Raw genomic sequence first — 19959 nt, 5'->3', positions numbered from 1 at the left:
CCACTTTATTTTTGATACACAATTAAAATACAACAGAAAGAAGAACTGCTATCACTTCATTTAAATACTCCCTCACGTCAGCGCGCCGTGAGACACCTCTGAGTAACGTCATCACGCTTTGCGTGCCGCCTGCTTGTGACGTCAGGTCGCCGTGTGACCCAACTGAAAAACGTCATCACGCTTTGCGTGCCGTCTGCTTGTGACGTCAGGGCGCCGTGTGACCACTTTGAGTAACGTCATCACGCCTTCTTGTGACGTCAGTGCGCCGTGCGGGCACTCGCCGGGCGGGGATGGCGAAGAGGCGGATCCTGAAGGTAAGCGGCACCGAGGCCCGTCCGAAACACAAAGCCCGCGAACGGGAAACTATTCCGGCCTTCGGGCAGAAAGGAAGGCGGGATCAGGAGGATGTTTATAAATGGAGGCCTCCACAGCGCAGGCCGCTTTTGGGAGAGTTATGGTGGGTGTAAGGCCAGAGGGGACGGCGCAGGCCTCTTCACCCTCACCCCCTCATCATCCCCTCCCCCCCCCCACCCCCACACCCTCCCCCCCCCCACCCCCCACCCCCTCCCCCCCCCCTCCACCCCCACCCCCTCCCCCCCCCCTCCCCTCCCCCCTCCCCCTCCCCTCCCCTCCCCCCTCCCCCTCCCCCTCCCCTCTCCCCTCCCCTCCCCCCTCCCTCCCCCCTCTCCCCTCCCCTCCCCCCTCCCTCCCCCCTCTCCCCTCCCCCCTCCCTCCCCCCTCTCCCCCCCCCTCCCCCCTCCCCTCCCCCCTCCCTCCCCCCCCTCCCCCCCCTCCCCTCCCTCCCCCCCCTCCCCTCCCTCCCCCTTCCCCCCCTCCCCCTTCCCCCCCTCCCCCTGTTTTGGAGTGAACCAAAACACACACAATTGATAACGGGGAGACGATTTTGACAATAATGAAAACATTATAAGGATTAATGCCCTGATTGAGAAAGGTGCAAATATGGTAAACATCACGAACAGTATAACAAGAAATATAATTGAGTAAATGTGAGTTGAACAAGAGGAGATAAAAGGTAGATAATCAGTAGATTTTCACAGTAATCAGTAGATTTTCTGAGCGTACTTGCAAATAGAGAAAAACATTACTGAAAAAAGCAACAAATAATGATGTGTGATGTTTGAATAAAGAAACACACTGAAACTGAAACATAAGACATGCCCCAAAATCATGGACCATTTACAAGGAATCCTGAAGAAGGGCTTATGCCCGAAACGTCGATTCTCCTGCACCTTGGATGTTGCCTGACCTGCTGCGCTTTTCCAGCAACACATTTTTCAGCTCTGAACTCCAGCATCTGCAGTCCTCACTTTCTGCAAGAGTGGAATGTGGATTAAGACACCAATGGAATACAGAAAAGTGAGATAATTGATAAATCAAATTAAGGCAGAAAGCAGAGTCACGGTGATAAATTTGCTTGAAAAGAAGTTAAGGAAGATTTACTACAGTTGCTGCGAAAAGTAAAAATAGCAACAAGGAATTGTGTCAGACACTGGCAGACTGGTCATATTCTTCTTGTGTCTAGCAAAGGAACTATCCTGCATGGATGTGTGCACCAGTTAACATGGAAGTGCTGAGAAAGGTCTCAATCTTCAGAACAAAAGCATCAAGAAATAGAAAACGCAGTAGTCAGAATCAATTTCAAAGGAATGATTTTGTTTCACGAACCAATCAAATTGTGTGATGCAGAAACAGAACTGTGGGAATACTGTGGATAATTACCCTCAATAGAGAATGGGCTGAATTGTTTTTGTGTTGCAAGGAGAAGGCTGGGCTGTGGCCTATTGGAGGTCATTAAAATGGTGAAAGGTTTTGATAAATCAAACAGAAGTGAAGGTGGAGGTAGTTCGAACAGGTTTGAGTGCAGGGTGAGTGACTGTTCTGCGGGCACAATTCTAAGTCTAGTGAAGGAGTAAAGGTTGTGTACGTGCACAGATTACTGATGGTGGTGGAGGACAAATGAACAGAGCAGTTAATAAAGCACATAGCATTCTTGGCTTTAATGGGGCTGTAAAGGACAAGAAAAAGGTGGTCATGTGGAACTTCGACAAGATACGTGTTTGTTGAAGTGTTATGTACATTTATGGGTGTCACGTAATAGGACAAGTTGTGAATGTTTTCTAACAGAGTGCAAAAGGGATAGGTGAGAATGGATCCAGAAATGAGAAACCTCAGGAAGAAGTTGGGACTGTTCTCCTTGGAGAGAACGTGGCTGAGAGAAACCATGGACTGATGAGATGAAGCTGTTCTTGCTTCTAAAAGAAAAAAGGAACCAGAAGGCATAGATTTGAAATATCCAAACTTTCCCACCCTAACTATCCACTGTGTATGGAATGTATGTGGGCGGCACGGTGGCACAGTGGTTAGCACTGCTGCCTCGCAGCGCCGGAGATCCGGGTTCAATTCCCGCCTCAGGCGACTGACTGTGTGGAGTTTGCACATTCTCCCCGTGTCTGCGTGGGTTTCCTCCCACAGTCCAAAGATGTGCAGGTCAGGTGAATTGGACATGCTAAATTGCCCGTAGTGTTAGGTCAGGGGTAGATGTAGATGTAGGGGTATGGGTGGGTTACGCTTCGGTGGGCGCGGTGTGGACTTGTTGGGCCGAAGGGCCTGTTTCCACACTGTAAGTAATCTAATCTAATCTAAAATATGGTGGAAGAAGGTTCAAATGAGGCATTCACAAGTGCATTGGAAAGTGAACTTGGCAGAAATGGTGAAAATGCAGGGGAGTGAACCATATTTAACCATATCGCAAGTACGATGTCTTACTGAACAAGAACAGTGGTGAAACTTGAAAGTGTTCAGAAAAGACTTACGAGGATGTTGCTAGCACTGGGGCTTTAAGTTGCAGGGAGAGGCTGAATAGGCTGCGGGGTGACGTTACAGTGGTTTATAAGTACAACCACCTGATGAAGGAGTTGTGCTCCAAAAGCTAGTGTGCTTCCAATTAAACCTGTTGGACTATAACCTAGTGTTGTGTGATTTTTTAACTTTGTACACCCCAGTCCAACACTGGCATCTCCAAATTATAAAATCATTGGTAGGGTAAATAAACAAGATCTTTTCCCGGGGTTGGGGTTTTCGGGATGAGAGGGGAAGGATTTTAAAGGGCAGCTTTTTCACTCTGAGGGTAGTGTGTGTGTGGAATGAGCTATCCGAGGAAGTGGTGGAAGCTGGTATAATTATACTTATCCAGATGACTTTTAAATGTTATAGGAAGAGGTAGGGTTCCAGCATCTGCAGTCTTCACTTTTGGTGGTAAATCGACCTACATTAGGATATCTGATTAGCATGGACAAGTTGGATCTAAGGGTATATTTCGATGCTACATATCTCTATGACTCAACTTGAGGTTGCGTGGAGGTGCAGAGAGGACCAATAACTGGGAGTGAGAGTTCATTCCTGATGAAGAGCTCTTAACCTCGGATGCTGCCAGATGTGCTGTGCTTTTCCAGCACCACACCCTCAACTCTGATCTCCAGCATCTGCAATCCTTACTTTCTCAGAGTTTGAATCGCGAATTCTGGCCGAAGGCTAATTCTGGGAATTTGTAGAAGTCTGGACCAGAGGATCTGGGGAGACTGTGGAGCTGCGCGCTGGGGTCATGAGGGGAATCGGGATATCCGCGCAAGAGCACGATAGGGGCGAGGCACGGAGCTCCGCGCTGGGGATACAACGTGCTCCTCTGCACTGGGACCGCCGGCTAGTTATCGGCGCCTGCGCGGCCGGTGGCCGGGCCCGGCATTGAGGTCTCGGCGCATGCGCACTGACCGCCCAGGGCCTCCGTGAGCCAGTCGGAGCGGATTGAACGGCGAGGCTCGGGCCCGCAGCGGGATGGCTCTCAGGCGGATCCAGAAGGTGAGCAAGGCCGGGGGCCGGCTCCAAGCAACGAGACAGAGAGAGGGGCCTTGGGGACCGGTTGTCATTGAGCACAAAGCGAGAGGACCAATCCCAACCAGAGGTTCCCGGTCTGTGCCTCTGGCTCTAGCAGACGGGCCTCGTCCTCCAGCGGCCGGGACAGCACAGCGATGAGGGCAGAGCCTTCCCAGGATTGAGCTCACAGCGGCCTCATACCACCACATCCTTCCTCCTCCGCCCTACAGCCACTCCTAACCCCCTTCCATTTACCTTCCGAACTACTGACACAATCTGCAGGTTTACCTTCAGAAGATCCTGGACAAAAACTCTCTAGTCTGTTTGCACCTCAAACTTATAAATTTTATCCCTATTTAGAAAACTGTCCACACTTTTATTCTTACCAAATTCTCACTTTTGCCTCCATCTGGCACTTCTTTGCCACTCTCCTAACTTGTCCAACTCCTTCTGCAGCCTCCCCGCCTCCTCAATGCTACCTGTCCGTTTATCTTTCTTTGTATCCTCTGCAAAGTTTGCCAGAATGCACTTGGTTCCTTCACCTAAATCATTAATGTAGAAAGTGAAAAGTTGTAGTCCCTACACTGAGCCTTGCGAAATACACTGGTCACCGACTGCCATCCTGAGAAAGGACCCTTGTATTGCCACTCTGCTTTCTGCCAGACAGCCAAGCTTCTATCCATGCTAGCACCTTGTCTCTGACACCGTGGGCTCTTATCTTATTCAGTAGTCTCCTGTGCGGGACCTCTTCAAAGGCTTCTTGAAACCCAGGTAGATAACGTCCGTTGGCAATCCTCAGTCTTACCTGCTCGTTACTTCCTCAAAGCATTTTAACAGATCTGTCAGGCATGACCTCCCCTTGATGAATCTATGCTTACTTTGTCCTATTTTACCATACACTTCCAAGTATTCAGAAATCTCATCCTTCACATTGGAGTCCAGAATCTTATCCAGAGGCAGAGGTTAGGCTAATTGGTCTGTAATTTTCCATTATTTGTCTTAGTCCTCTTTTTAAACAGAGTTATCACATTAGTGATTTTTCAGTCCTCTGGAACTCCTCCCTGATTCCATCGATTCCTGAAAGGTCACCATGAACTCCTCCATTATCTTTTTATCTATCTCCCTTAGAACCCTGGGGTGTAGTCCATCAGGTGATTTATCCATCTTCAGGCCATTCAGTTTTACGAGAACCTTCTCCTTGCTGATGGCAACTGTATTCAGCTCTGCCTACTAACTGTCTTGAATTTTTGGGATATTACTTGTGACTTCCACCATGAAGACTGACAGGAAGTAATTATTCATTTCTTTGTTTCCCACTACTATCTCTCCAGTGTCATTTTCCAGCAATCCAATATTCTCTTTTGCCGTTACAGTCTTCCTTCATATTATTGGCTAACTTACCTTCATATTTAATGCCCCTCATCATTTCGTTTTTTGGAGCCCTTTGTTGGTCTTTATAAGCTTCCCAATTCTCTGGTTTCCCACTGCTCTTCATTACCACATTATAAGTGTTCTCTTTTGCTTTTTATGCTGTCCCTGACCACAACCCCGCCTCCCCGATCAAGAAGGGAAGAATAGGGTTGAGGGAGCTGGGTCTTTGGAACAAGATGAGACTGATGCAGAGAGACAATGCGAGTTCAGGCTCTAGGGCATGGGAGTGCTTTGCAGAAAGTTTGGTTCAGCGAGTTAGGGGGAGGGAGGGACAGAGGCAGCTGATCATGTTGACAACAAAGTTTATGGACTCCTTGCACTTGTCATATGCAGTGAGGATGGAGGAGACAATGGCAAGGGGTTTAAGGAAGGAACATCTTTATACTCCTGCATGAGTTAGAAGTTTGAGTAAACCAGAGTGGAGCTGAGAGTCCAAGCAAATGCCGTGGTGACAGGCAAAACCAAATGAAGTTAGAAGGCTGCGTCTTAGATCAAAGGAGGTGTAAGTGTCAAGAGGATGTCGAGCTTCACATCTTCGATGTCTCCTTCTTTCCTCTCTCCCCTCTTCCAATCTTCATATTTATGAATGTATGCAAGGTGAGAGGAAGGGATCTACTTGACCCAGTAAGCATCTGCCACACAAATATGTCATAACAGTAGAGATCTGAGCAGGACTGGTAACATCTGTGGGAAGAAAGCAGAGGGTAACATTGTGACCCCAGTGACTCTTCATCAGAATTGACAATGTTTTTCACTCTTGAATTTGACGTTATCTTGAGTTTGTGATATGTGCATACAGTTCAAATCTGCAGCTTGTATTTGAGCCCTGTATCTTAATATGCAGCTGATCATGTAAATTGATAAGGCACATGCTTGCCTGGTAGGAAAGAAATCAATTGTTTTTTCTACAGAAATCCTTGGTATTCTTTCTGTTCCATAAATTACAGAGTCATACAGCATAGAAACAGACCCTTCAGTCCAACTCATCTGTGCCGATCAGTCATTCCCAATCTGATCTCATCCCGTTTGCCAGTATTTAGCCTCTGAGCTTTTTCTATTTATATACTTATCCAGATGCCTTTTAAATATTTAATTGTATCCACCTATTCTGGCAGCTCATTCCATACATGCAATGCTCTGTGCATGAAAAAAGTTACCCCTTGGGTCCTTTTAAAATCTTTCCCCTTCCACCTTAAATCTTATGCCCTTTAGTTTTAGACTCCCCCACTTGCGGAAAAGGACCTATGCTGTTCACCCTATCCATGCCTTTCATGATTTTGTAAACCTCTATAAGGTCACTCCTAAGCTGCCAATGCTCCAGAGGAAAAAAGCTCCAGCCTATTCAGCCTCTGCCTGTAACTCAAACCCTCTAGTTCCAGCATTATCCTTGCAAATCCTTTCTGCACCCTCTCAAGTTTAACAACATCCTCCCTTTAAAAGAGTGACCGGAATTGTATGGAGTATTCCTAGAAGTGGCCACACTAATGTTCTGTAACCTGCAACATGACATCCCAACTCCTGTAGTCAACGTTCTGATCAATGAAAGCAAGCATCCAGGTGCTTTTTTCACCACTTTGTCCAGCTGCGACTTCACTTTCAAGGTCTTTGATCTGATGGTGTCCATTTCCCACTGGGCTCTCCAGGACAAAAATAAAACCAGAAAGTGCTGTAGAAAATCACTGGGTCTGGCAGCATCTGTGGACAAATACAGCTATGTCCAGTGTGGCTCTTTAGAACTGGAGCAGAGATGAGCCCAGCCAAAGGTTATCTTGTCTCAACACAGCCCAAACTTAGTATTCAACAATTATGAATAGTGATTTTAGATTTTGGCCTATACAATTAAACTTAACAGCCACGAGAGTGGCAGTGTGGATTTGGGATTGGCTAAGGATTCGAAGAAAAGAGGAGTGGTTCAGTGTTTTTGACAACTGCTCCTTGGGAGTGGAATCAAAGTTCTTTGCTTTTTCATTGGTTTCCTGGGCTTGCACATGTAGGCATAATTTGACATATTTTGACATTTTACGGACTTTACAAAATTGGTCCTGTGTTAAATAATTAGAATGTCAGTTACTTATTTCAGAAGGCAATGGACTGGTAATGTGAGCAGAAATATGACCGGTCAAGTTTAGCTTGTAAACTTACTCATAACTTAGTTTGGGAGAAAAGGCAAGTACAGAAAGATGTTGGCATATGATACACAGCTCTTGAAAGTTAAGTATATGTGATTTTTGCCTGCTCTAATTGGGATAGAGTACAGAAATAGTCCAGTTATGGTATAACTTAATAAAATACTATTTAGGCCTCAGATGGTGGTGTGTCTTAGTCCAGAGCAGCATGCTGAAGGAAGTTGTCGAGGCCTTAGAGACATAGAGTCATGCAGCACAGAAACAGTACTCCAAATGTAGCCTTACCAGTGTCTTGTACGCTATAATATGACATCCCAACTCCTGTACTCAATGCCCTGATCGATGAAGGTAAGCATGCTAAATGCTGCCTTCACCGTCTTGTGTTTCTGAGACACCAATTTTGAGGAATTATGTACCTGAGCCTCTGGATCTCTCAATTCGACAAAACTCCTCAGGGCCCTACCATTAACTGTGGAAGTCCTGCCCTGGTTTGTCTTAGCAAAATGCAACACCTTGCATTTATCTAAATTAAATTCCATCTGCTCTCCCTTGGCTCACTAACCCAGTTGATCAAGATACTGTTGCACTCTTAGATAACCTTCTTCACTGTCAGCTGTACCACTAATTTTGGTATCCTCCACAAACTGATAGATTGTGCCTCCTGTTTTCTCATCCAAATCATTCATATAAATAATGAACAACAGTGGACCTAGCACTGGTCACAGACCTACAGTTTGAACAACAGCTCTGTACTCTTTTTTAAGCAAAGGATAGAAACAAAAAAAGTAAAGATACCCCCGACACCGTCCCCATCAGACACTCCTGGGTGGGGACAGCACTGTTAAAATACCAAGTCAAATTTCCTGTACCCTATCTAATGTGAAAGGAAAGTTTCTTCAACTCTTAAACACAAAAATCAAAAAATCAGATACAGTGTGAGGAAGCTTTACTGCATTAATTGTAATTGGAATGCAGTGGCAGTTGGGGCCATGGATGCAGATTGAATAATTACTTCCAAATACGTGAAAGGAAAGAATTTACTTCAGTCTGGGGGTGAAGCAAGTGAATGGGGTCATTGCATCTTTCAAAGAGGGATCTGTTTTCATTGTTGCTAGCATTGCTGCAAGCAGCACTAATCGCTTTGTCTTGATTTCCATTTAGAATGTGGTGTAGCCTTGAGCCATTGCACTCAGAACTGGGGTGGAGGAATTTACATACCTGTCAGGGAGGAAGTTCCAAAAGTTGGATTAGTTAACAACCCAGAGTTGGCAATTGATTTTTTTCAAAACAAGATAGCGTGGATGGACTGAAATGTGTAGTTGATGTCTAGTGCCCTTGTTCTTTGAGATAAGAGACGTTGTGGTTTGGAAGATGCAATTGAAAGAGCCACAGCGAATTACTGTAATGCACCTTAGAGTTTGCGCAACTGCTACTGGGAGCTGGTGCTCCTCGGGCCACTTGGGCACTTTTATAACATGAATCTTACTCGCTCCCCTTGAACTCAACGCTAAAGGTTGGCCAAGTCTTGCTGCTTTGACACTGACTGCTAGTTCTTTCGAAGGAATTGTGAATCATCGGCAAACATCCCTGTTTTTTGACCTCCTAATGGAGAGAAGATCTTTGATGCAACTTAACATGGTTAGGCCTTTGACACTGTTCTGAGGAATCACAACCTCAGAGTCGTGTCAATGGCCTAACCATATTAATATTTTGCAGTGCTGTCCTGAGATTAAAACGCCCCACCAAACCATCTATCTGAAACCTAGATGTGACCCATTTGCACTGTCAGTGGCACTGTCCATCACTTTGCTGATGCTTGAAAGTGACTGATGGGGTGGTAATTGGATTTGTTCTGCTTTTTATTGGCATGACATGCTTTTTTCGTTTTCCATGCAGATAGATATCAGTGACGATAATGAGCAGCTGTTCATTAAGGATCATGTCTTCAGGACTGCTGGTGAAATTGTTTCAGCATCTATTGTATCCAGTGCACTCAACTGTTTTTTTTGTTATTACCTGGGATAAAACAAATTGGCAGTGAACTGAGTTCTGCAACACTGAGAATATCAGAAGGCTGCCATGACAAGATAATTCATTTGGCACCTCTGGCTGAAAACGCTTTAGCTTCATCTTGTGCCCTTGGCTACCAAACTCCTATCATGAGAATGTTCAAGCAAGCTCTTTAAGACGATAGGAAATAAGAACAAGTGAACTGGACAGCCCCTTCACCCTGTTTTGCTGTTCAGTGGGATCATGGCTGATCCAGCGTTCCTCATGTCCACTTTCGTGCATTTTCCCCACAACCCTTGATTCACTTACTTGTTAAGTATCTATGTATCTCAACCTTAATTATACACAAGGACTTTGCCCCCACATTTCTCTGTGGTAAAGATTTCCAAATAGAGACAATGCTGTGAGAGAAGAAATTCCTCCTCATCGCAGACTTAATTAGCACCCGTAAATTGAGACTATATCCTCTGGTCCTAGACATGTCCATGAAGGGAAATATCCTGTCACCATTTGCCCTGTCAAGCCCTTTTCAGAATCCAATATGCTTCAATGAGATATCCTCTCATTCTTCTAAACTCCAGTCAGTAGAGTCCCTTTTTATGCCTTTTCTCAGAGACAGTCCCTCCATACCGGCACCAACCTTCTCTGAACAGCCTCCAGTGAAATGATATCTTAGCTTAGATAAAGGGACCAAAACTGCTCTCAGTACTGCAAATGTGGTTTCACCAGCACCTTGTACAGTTGCAGTAAGACCTCCATTTGTTCTGCTCCAATGCCATTGGGCTAACATTCCATTAGCCTTTCTGCTGCGCTGGTGTCCAGCATGTGTTTTGTGCACACATCACATCAAGTCCTTTTTTTGTTGCAGCTGTTTGCAGCATTTCCCTCTCTTTTTGTTCTCCTTTCCAAAATGCACAATTTCACTTTTTCTCATGGCTTTCCCTATTTAGTTAATTTATCAGTATCTGTCAAAACTGTTTGCATCCCTCATGCAACCTACCTTTCCACCTTTCTTTGTGTTTTCTGCAAATTTGGCTGCAGTACATTTGCTTCCTTCCTTCATCATTAATATACATTGTAAACAGTTGTTGTCGCAGCACTAGTACCTGTGGAATCCCACAGATCACCAACTTGAAAAAGAAAACCTTTAGTCCCACTCACCGTTTCCTGCCCATGGGCTAATACTGTCCATCTATGCTAATATACCATTGACAACATCATGGGCTTTTAACTTATGACTTAGTCTTTCGTGAGATATCTTGGCAAATGTATCTGGAATTCTAAACACAACACATCTGGTTCTCCTCTGGTTGAAACTTCCTCAAAACTTCAATAAGCTGATCAGACACCGTTTCCCTTTCATGAAACCATGTTGACTCTGCTTGATCAGAATATAATTTTTGAAATGTCCCACTGTTACTTCCACAGTTGATTCTAATACTTGTCTGGCTAATTGACCAATAGTCACCCACGTTTTGTCTCTCTTCCTTTTTGAATGGGGGCGGGGTCACTTTGTCAGTTTTGAAAAATCTTTCAGTGTTTTTGTAGAATCCAAGGAGTTTTTTAGAAACTTGAAACTAATGGATCCACTATCTCCGTACCTACCTCTTTGAGGATCCTAGGATGCAGGAGACTGCTCTGCCTTTAGCCTCATTAGTTTGTCTAATACTACTATTGCTACTCCAGTGATGATGATGCTACTCAATTCCTCCATCACATTCTTTGGTATGAATGGGATGTTCAAAGTATCTTTTTAGTATCTTGCTAGTTTGGATTCATTTGGCTGTTCACCGAGCTGTTAGGTTTGTTGGCACACGTTTTGTCTCCTATCTCAGCGACGTCTATAGTTGCTCTGTTGCCTCCTGTGAAACACTACTGTACTGTTGTGTTTTGCATTTATGTGGTTCAGTTTGAGCTGTTTGTGATTGGTACCACTTCCAGTTTTCCATTGCAGCTGTTTATATATCGGGTCCCAGTTTGTTGATGGAGTCGGAGGAGAAATACCATGCTTCCAGGAATTCCCTTTCTATTCTTTGCTTAGCCTGTCCTAGTAGCCTTGTTCCAGTCAAACTCATGATTCTTGTTGTCTGTATGGATACCAGGGTGAGTTGGTTGTGTCGCTTGGTTGCTAATTGGTATTCATGGTGCAGGTCACTCGCTGTCTGCCTGTTTGTCCTACGTAGTGCTTCGTGTAGTCACTGCATCAGATTTTGTCCTGCACATAATAGGTATCAAATCCTTTATTCTGGCGACCCACTGTCTGAGTTAGGCTGTCGGTTTGTGTGCTGTCAAGAACCCTAGTGGTCGGAGCAGTTGAGTTGTCAGTTCCTTTGACTGTTGATGTCACCTTGAAAGGGGTCGAAACATCTCAACAAACCTGCTAGCTCGGCGCGTAGACCAACAATGAATCCAACCAGCTCCTGCACTACAGATCTTCACAAAGTATTTAAATCTTGCCAGTTTGCCCTCATTTAGGGAGCAGGAGAATCGACGTTTCGGGCATGAGCCCTTCTTCAGGAATCATGCCCGAAACATTCCTTGGATGCTGCCTGACCTGCTGCGCTTTTCCAGCAACACATTTTCAGCTCTGATCTCCAGCATCTGCAGTCCTCACTTTCTCCTAGTTTGACCTCATTGTTTATTTTCTCTGTCTTCGTTATCTTTTTATTCCTCTGCTGGATTCTGAATTTATCCTAGCCTTTGGGGCAGTCACTGCATTTTCCTTTTGTATTTGCTTTTTCTTTTTCTTTCAACTTTTTACTTGACTCCCTTGGTTGGCTGTAGGTGGTTTATCCCTGTCTCAGAATCTTTCCTTGTTATGAATTTTAGCTGAGAGTAATGAATTACCTCTTTAAATGTCTGCTACCACTTGCTTACTGTCATTCCTGCTCATCTATCTGCCCAGTTCATTCGAGCCAACTCTGTTCTCATTTCATTGTAATTCCTGTTATTTAAGTTAAATACAGCTGTTTCTGATCCAAGGTTCTCACTGTTGATCCAGATATTGAGTTCTATCACATTATGATCACCATTTCCCAGGATATCTCTTACTTCCTTCAGTTCATTTGTGGGATATGGTTGTTGCAGGCTGTCCAGTGCTTATTGCCTGTAGGTAGTTGCTCTTGAGAAGGTGGTGGTGAACTGCCTTCTTGAACTACTAGATAACACGTGTTGTAGGTTGACCCACAATGGCCTTAGGAAGGAAATTCCAGGATTTTGACCCAATAACTGTGAAGGAACAATGATATATTTCCAAGTCAGGATGGTGAGTGGCTTGGAGGACAACTTGAAGGTGTTGGTGTTCTCATCTATCTGCTGTCCTTGTCCTTCGAAATGGAAATGGTCATGGGCTTCCAAGTTGCTTTTTAAGGAACTTCAGTGAATTTCTGCAGTGCAAAGATAATAAATAGTGCTGCTACCAAGTGTCATTTGGTGAAAGGAGTAAATGCTTGTGGATGTGGTGTCATTCAAGCCAGCTGCTTTGTTCTGGATGGTGTCAAGCTTATCGAAGTTGCACCAATTCAGGCAATTGGGAAGTATTCCATCATACTCCTCACTTGTTCCTTGCAGGTGACAGACAGGCTTTGGAAAGTCAGCAGGTGAATTGCTTGCGATAGTCTTCCTAGCCTCTGACCTGCTCTTGGAGTCTTATATGGTAAGTGCAGATGAGTTTCTGGTCAGTGGTAAGCCCCCAGGGTGTTGATAGTGAGGGATTCAGTGATTGCAATACCATTAAATGTCGAAAGATGCTTAGATTGTTTTTAAATGGAGATGATCATTGCTTGGCATTTGTGTGGTGCGAGTGTTACTTGCCAGTTATCAGCCCAGACCTGGACATTGTCCTGATCTTGTTGCATTTCAACTTAGGCTGCTTCAGTATTTGAGGAATAGTGAATGGTGCTAAACACTGTACAATTATTGGCGAGTGTCCCACTTCTGACCTTATGAAGGTCATTTATGAAGCAGTTCAAGATGATTGAGCATAGGAAATTACCCTGAAGAATCTCTGCAGAGATATCTAAAGCTGAGATGACTGATCTCCAACAACATAAGTACCAGGTACATGTCAGGTATGACAGCAACCACAGGCGTGTTTTCCCCTTGATCTCAATTGATTTCAGTTTTGCTAGGTCTCCTTGATATCACGGTCAGTTGAATGCAGTATTGATATCAAGGGCTGTCACTCTTACCTTACCTCCAGTATTCAGCATTTTTGTCCAAGTTTAATGAGGTCAGGAGCTGAGTCGACCTGGTGGAGCCCAACTTGAGCAATTGTGAGCAGGTTATTGCTGACTAAGTGCTGCTTGATAGCACTGTTGATGACACCTTCTGTTACTTTACTAATAATGGAGAGTAGACTGTTGTGGTAATATTTGGCTGGGTTGAATATATCTTGCTTTTTATGTACAGACATATTAGATTAGATTCCCTACAGTGTGGAAACAGGCCCTTCAGCCCAACAAGTCCACACCGACCCTCCAAAGAGTAACCCACCCAGACCCATTTCCCTCTGACTAATGCACCTAACACTATGGTCTGGGCAATTTTCTACATTGTCAGGTTGATGCCAATGTTATAACTACTGGAAGAGCTTAGTTAGTGAAGTGGCATGTTCTGGAGCACAATCTTCAGTGGTGTTGCTGGAATGTTGAAACGTGTGGTGCTGGAAAAGCACAGCAGGTCAGGCAGCATCCAAGGAGCAGGAGAGTCGACTTTTTGGGCATAAACCCTTCCTCAGGAATGGTTTGGGTTGGGGGGGTGGGGTGCATGGGGAGTGGATAGGCGATAGGTAGATGTAAGTGGGGGATGATGGTACTAGGTTGGTGAAGAAAGATCGGCAAGCAGGACATTGCAAGAGCGTGGTGCCGCATTGGAGGGTTGAATCTGGAATGAGATGGGGTGAAGGAAGATAAGATAACTGGTGAGGTCAGCTTTGATGCCGTGTGGTCAGCGGGTCCTGAAGTGAAAGATGAGGCGTTCTCCCTCCTTTCGTTGGGTGGCTTAGATTTGGCATTGGAGGCGGTCCCAAGACTTATTGGCTGGAATGTTGTTAGGGCTCATAGTCTTTGCAGTATCCAAAGCTTCAAACTGTTTCTTGATATCATATGCAGTGAATCAATTTGGCTAAAGACTAGTACTTGTAATGCTGGGGACTACAGGAAGTGGCTGAGCTGGATCAGCCAATTCACATATCTGGCTGAAAATTGTTGCAAAAGCTTCAGCCTTATCTTTTGTACTGTTGTGCTGGGATCTTCCATCATTGTGGATGGGTATATGTGTGGGGTCGCCTCTTCCTGAGAGTTGTTAATTGTCCACTATCATGCATGACTGCAGAGTTTAGATCTGATCTGTTGGTTATGAGTTCACTTTGTTCTGTTCATCACTTGCTGCTTCTACTGTTTGTCATGCAAGTAGTCCTGTTTTGTATCTTCACCAGGTTGACAACACATTTTAGGTATGTCTAAAATGTCTGCTGCACTCTCCATTGAACAAGGGTTGATCCCCTGGCTTCATTGTTATAGTTGAGTGGGGGTTTGCCAGGACATGAGGTTGCAAGTTGTACTGAAGTACACACCTGCAGCTGTTAATGGCGCATAATGCCAAGTGGATGCCCACTATCAAGTTGCTAGACCTATTTGAAGTCTGTCCCATTTATATTGGTGATGATGCCACACAATGTGATGGAGGATATTCTCAATGTGAAGGTAAGTTTTCATCTCCATAAGATTGTGCAGTGGTCACTACGATCAAAAGTTTCATGGACAGATACATCTGAAGTCGACAGATTGGTGAGACTGAGGTCAAGTATATTGTTCCCTCTTGTTGGTGCTCTCACCATCTGCTGCAAACCCCATCTCTCAGCTGTGCCCTTTTGGAATCAACCAGCCCACTCAGCAGTGCTGCTGCTGCTGAGCCGCTTAAGTTGGTGGACATTGAAATTTTGCGGTCAAAGTAAATTTTGCGCTCTTGACACCCTCAGTGCTTCTGTGAAATGTTGTTCAACATGGAGGAGTGCGAATTCATCAGCTAAGGGAACATGGTACATGGTAATTCCTTGCCTGTGTTTAACCTGAAGTCATGAGTGTTATGGAGTCCAGAATGAATGGTGAATACTTCTAGGGAAATGCCTTCCTGATTTGTATATCATTGTGCGCCCACCCCCGCTGGGTCTGTGCTGCTGGTGGCACAGAACATATCCAAGGATGGTGATAATGGTGTCTGAAGACATTGCCTGCAAAGTATGATTCCATGAGTAGTATTGTTGGGTTGTTGCTTGACTAGTCTGTGAAACAGCTGTCCTAGTTTTTGGCACAAGCCCAAGGTTTTAGTCCAGAGGATTTTGCAGGGTTGATAGGGCTGTTTCTGCCATGATCTTTACTGGTGTTGAGGTTGATGCTGGGTAGTCCATTTGTTTTTGTTTCTTTGATGAGACTTCAAAGTGATAAATAAAACAGTGACCTGCTAGACCATTTTGGAGGGAACTCTTGATCCTTGCTGCAGAGAATAGTGTCCATTCCCCTGACAATATTATCCCTGATGACAACTGCATTTCTTGCCTCCCAACTCTTCAGTGGCTCTCTGTACCATGGTGCTGTGGTCAACTTGCTCATCCTCCCTGCAGCCCCTGCTTTTGCCACACAGGGAGACAGAATGTCAAATCTTTTAGTACTGTAGGAGCCTCAGCCCTTGACCTAGTCTATCTCGTGGAAGTCTTTACCTGCCTTGCTCCTAGTCACACCAATCTGTCCCTGACCACTGTTCAAATTTGTGGTGAGTTCATCTAAAGGGTGTGACTGCCTCATGAGACACAGAGTCCAGATGATGTGTCACAGTTTTCAAACTTTGGATTCCATCTCTTTAAATCTGAGCCAAAGTTCCTCAAGCAACCACCATTTTCCACAGATGGTCATTGTAAATGAAATGGAGTAAATAAACAGCAATGTGATTCATCAGCTCCCACACCATGCAGGTCCAACACAGCGCCTGACCTTGCACCTTTATTTCATTTACTCGGTTCTTAATTTATTTTTCATTTTCTGCTGGTTGTTTAATTTTTAATCTGTGAAGTATTTCTTGTATTTATCTTAAATCTGAAAGAAACATATAATTGTCAAATTATCCTTTGTTCCTACTCAATGAACTTAGATTTTCCTGTGATGTCCTTCTTTGTTTTGTACTGATCCCTGATCATAGCCTTCCATTTATCCAAACTATGAACCCAAAAGAAGTGCTCCTCTTCCCTTCCGAATGCACTGAATGTCCATGCTGCTCCGGAATTCCAGAGACTGTGCCTCTCTCCAGATGTGATAGCTCCTTACTGATCGTGTGAATCTATTTGTTGTCGTCTCATCCAATCATGCCAGCCTTCACTCCTCCTTGAACAATGCTAAGTTCCCTGGCTTGATGGCAGTGATAGAGATTGAGATTCGCCGCACACTGAAGTTGTATTGTGGTTGAATGTGTTCTGCTTTTGATAGCGCTGAACATCATATCGATGCCCAAATTTAAGCAGCTGGATTGTTTTATTATTTTAAATCATTTAGTACTTTATTGTGCCCATGATATCAAGTGTCTACTTTTGTTGTGAGTACTCAGTCCCAAAATCTGAGTCAAAATGGTTGTTTGTCCTGTGGCACTGTACTCCCTTTGACAGTAGTGATGAGGTCTAACTGATTCATAGACAAAGTCTGTACAAAAAAAAAGTTACATAACCTGACTATCTTACTGTGAAGCTTGATCTGTTCCCAACTGCTGCATTCAGTGTGAATCTATAATGTTTTGCTGAACTTGTGTGTTGAGAATTGCACCCAAGGAAACTTTCACTATTTTAAGTTTTTTTTATTCTTTACCAGGAATACCAGGACTTGGAGCGTGACCCTCCAGCACTGTGTTCAGCAGGTCCAGTAGGAGATGACTGTAAGTGTAACGAGTTACAGAATGTCTTTCTTGTGATGTTCAGCCAAGGGTAAAACTGCCATTTTAAATGATCATTGTCAGAAATATACTTGAAAGCTAAAATGATGAGTTACCATTGAGAAGACATGTTTGAAAAATTTGTGCTCTACCTTTATCCTTGTCTGCATACAGTAGCTTTCAGTGAAACGCCAAATGGTGAAAAGTTGTTTTAGGTGGCTGTCTGGTCACTTTAAGGAGGATGACGATGAAGATGAACAGCGAAGTTTGTTGAAACTTGCACTTGAAATTTCCCGAAAATGTTTCCTTTTAAGACTTGATGGTGCTGTGACATTGAGTGACCCAATATTGTTAATTGAAGATGCATGGTTTCATAAAACAAAACATGGACACATAAGTAGAGTCAGCCTGACAAGCAAATAATTTCCAGGCTGCCTTTTTCCTTGATTCAATGTTCAAGGGTCTTTATTTTTGTTTGCACTCCGATGGTTTTCTTTCTCGCTGGCTGTGGGCATTGCATGTCTTTTTCAACAGAACTGCGGGTGTGCAGAGATCTGGGGAAAGGTGGGAGAGTAGCACTAGACAATAGTTAGTATTGACATGATGGGCTAAATGGCTTCTTCTAGCAGTAATAACTTTGCAACTGTGTTGCATACTTTTGTGGTATTAATCCATTTCACATTTCTGCTTTTTTGCTCCTCTTGTGTCTTGTAACATCTTGTATTGCATGTGTGTTCAATGTATTTCTCTTCTTTGAAGAGATAAAATGGATAGCTGGAGTGTTTTGGAGTTGAGAGACATGTTGAGAGACATGCTGCTATCTACATGTGGGAGTGAAACTTGGAAATTTCTTCTATCTTTTAATTGATTTGAAATGAAACCAGTGTGAGAAGCTGGAGAGAAAAGATTGCTTGAATGGCAGAAATTTGAATTCCTTTTTAGCAATTAGATGCATTGGACGTTATTGAATTAGGAGACTTTTTGCAGTTAGAATGGATTTCGGTTGATTTGCAAAATGTGACCAAAATGAGAGAGAGAGAGAGAGAGAGAAACTGCAATTTCCCTTCCCACGTGGTTGAAGATGCCCTCCAACGCATTTCATCCACATCCCGCACCTCCACCCTCAAGGACAGAACCCCCACCCCGGCTCACCTTCCACCCTACCAACCTTCGCATAAACTGCATCATCCGCCGATATTTCCGCCACCTCCAAATAGACCCCACCACCAGGGATATATTTCCCTCCCCACCCCTTTTCTGCTTTCTGCATTCCACATTCCGCAAAGACCGTTCCCTCCGTGACTACCTGGTCAGGTCAACGTCCCACCTTCCCCTGCCACCGCCGGAATTGCAAAACCTGTGCCCACACCTCCTTCCTCACCTCCATCCAAGGCCCTAAAGGAGCCTTCCACATTCATCAAAGTTTTACCTGCACATCCACCAACGTCATTTATCGTATCCGTTGCTCCCAATGCGGTCTCTTCTACATTGGGGAGACTGGACGCCTTCCCGCACAGCGCTTCAGAGAACATCTCTGGGACACCCGCACCAATCAATCACACCACTCTGTGGCCCAACATTTCAACTCCCCCTCCCACTCTGCCGAGGCCATTCTCTCACCACCCAATGCCTGGACGACGAACGCCTCATCTTCCGCCTTGGAACATTTCAACCCCAGGGCATCAATGTGGACTTCACCATTTTCCTCATTTCCCCTCCCTCCACCTTACCCCAGTTTCAACCCTCAACCTCAGCACTGTCCTCATGACCGCTCCTACCTGCCAATCTTCCTTCCCACCTTTCCATTTCACCGTTCTCTCTGACCTATCACCTTCATCCCCACCCCCATTTACCTATTGTACTCTTTGCTACCTTCTCCCCAGCCCCCCACCCCCACTCCCACCCCTCCATTTACCTTTCCACCCTGGAGGCTCCCTGCCTTCTGTCCTGATGAAGGGCTTTTTCCCGAAACGTCAATTTTCCTGCTCCTCAGATGCTGCCTGACTGGCTGTGCTTTTCCACCACCACTCTAATGTAAACTCATTGACAAGTCTGATTATGCTTGACTAATTAAGCTACATGCGCTTTTTCTTTTAAAATCATCTTAGCTTCCCAGAATGCAAACTAAATTCATAGCATTACCAGATCTTGAGCTCCAGGGCACAACACACAAACATTCAATCCATGACAATCAGACTGCAAAGAGTTAGCCTATCCACCAGCTTCCTGTCTGTCTGTCTATCTATGTCCCTTGAACCCTTTGGTCAGTGAATGTTATTTAAAGAAGACTGTTCTCTCTCACTCACACACGATAAGAGTAAACTGAAACCTGCTGTGTGGTATTCATGAAAATGTATCAGGATTGTTGTATTATGTGCATATTCCACTCAGCTTATTAAATTACAAGTTATTTTCCTATTGAGTATGCGTTTTGTTTACAGTCTTCAATATAAAGCAGAAATTTAGTTATTAGATTAGATTAGATTACTTACAGTGTGGAAACAGGCCCTTCGGCCCAACAAGTCCACACCGCCCCGCCGAAGCGTAACCCACCCATACCCCTACCCCTACATCTACATCTACCCCT

General features: G+C 44.6%; 1 protein-coding gene across 2 annotated transcripts in view; it reads left to right on the top strand.

Moving 5' to 3' along the window:
* The first annotated feature begins 221 nt into the window (after window positions 1–221).
* LOC140459585 (ubiquitin-conjugating enzyme E2 D4-like) overlaps window positions 222–19959 on the top strand; it is a 31816-nt gene continuing 12078 nt past the window's right edge. The window contains exons 1-2 of one of the 2 annotated variants that reach the window (XM_072553830.1): window positions 222–314; window positions 17312–17375. In XM_072553830.1, coding sequence (XP_072409931.1) covers window positions 291–314; window positions 17312–17375 — 88 coding nt within the window. In that variant the 5' untranslated portion in view covers window positions 222–290. Of the gene's footprint in view, window positions 315–3767; window positions 3877–17311; window positions 17376–19959 lie in introns of those variants that run through there. The other variant, XM_072553831.1, reaches the window with a different exon arrangement.

This window comes from Chiloscyllium punctatum, chromosome 35 (assembly GCF_047496795.1).
Source record: "Chiloscyllium punctatum isolate Juve2018m chromosome 35, sChiPun1.3, whole genome shotgun sequence".
NCBI classification, from domain to species: domain Eukaryota; kingdom Metazoa; phylum Chordata; class Chondrichthyes; order Orectolobiformes; family Hemiscylliidae; genus Chiloscyllium; species Chiloscyllium punctatum.
The sequence above is the reverse complement of the archived record's forward strand: the minus strand, read 5'-3'. Positions and strand labels throughout refer to the sequence as shown.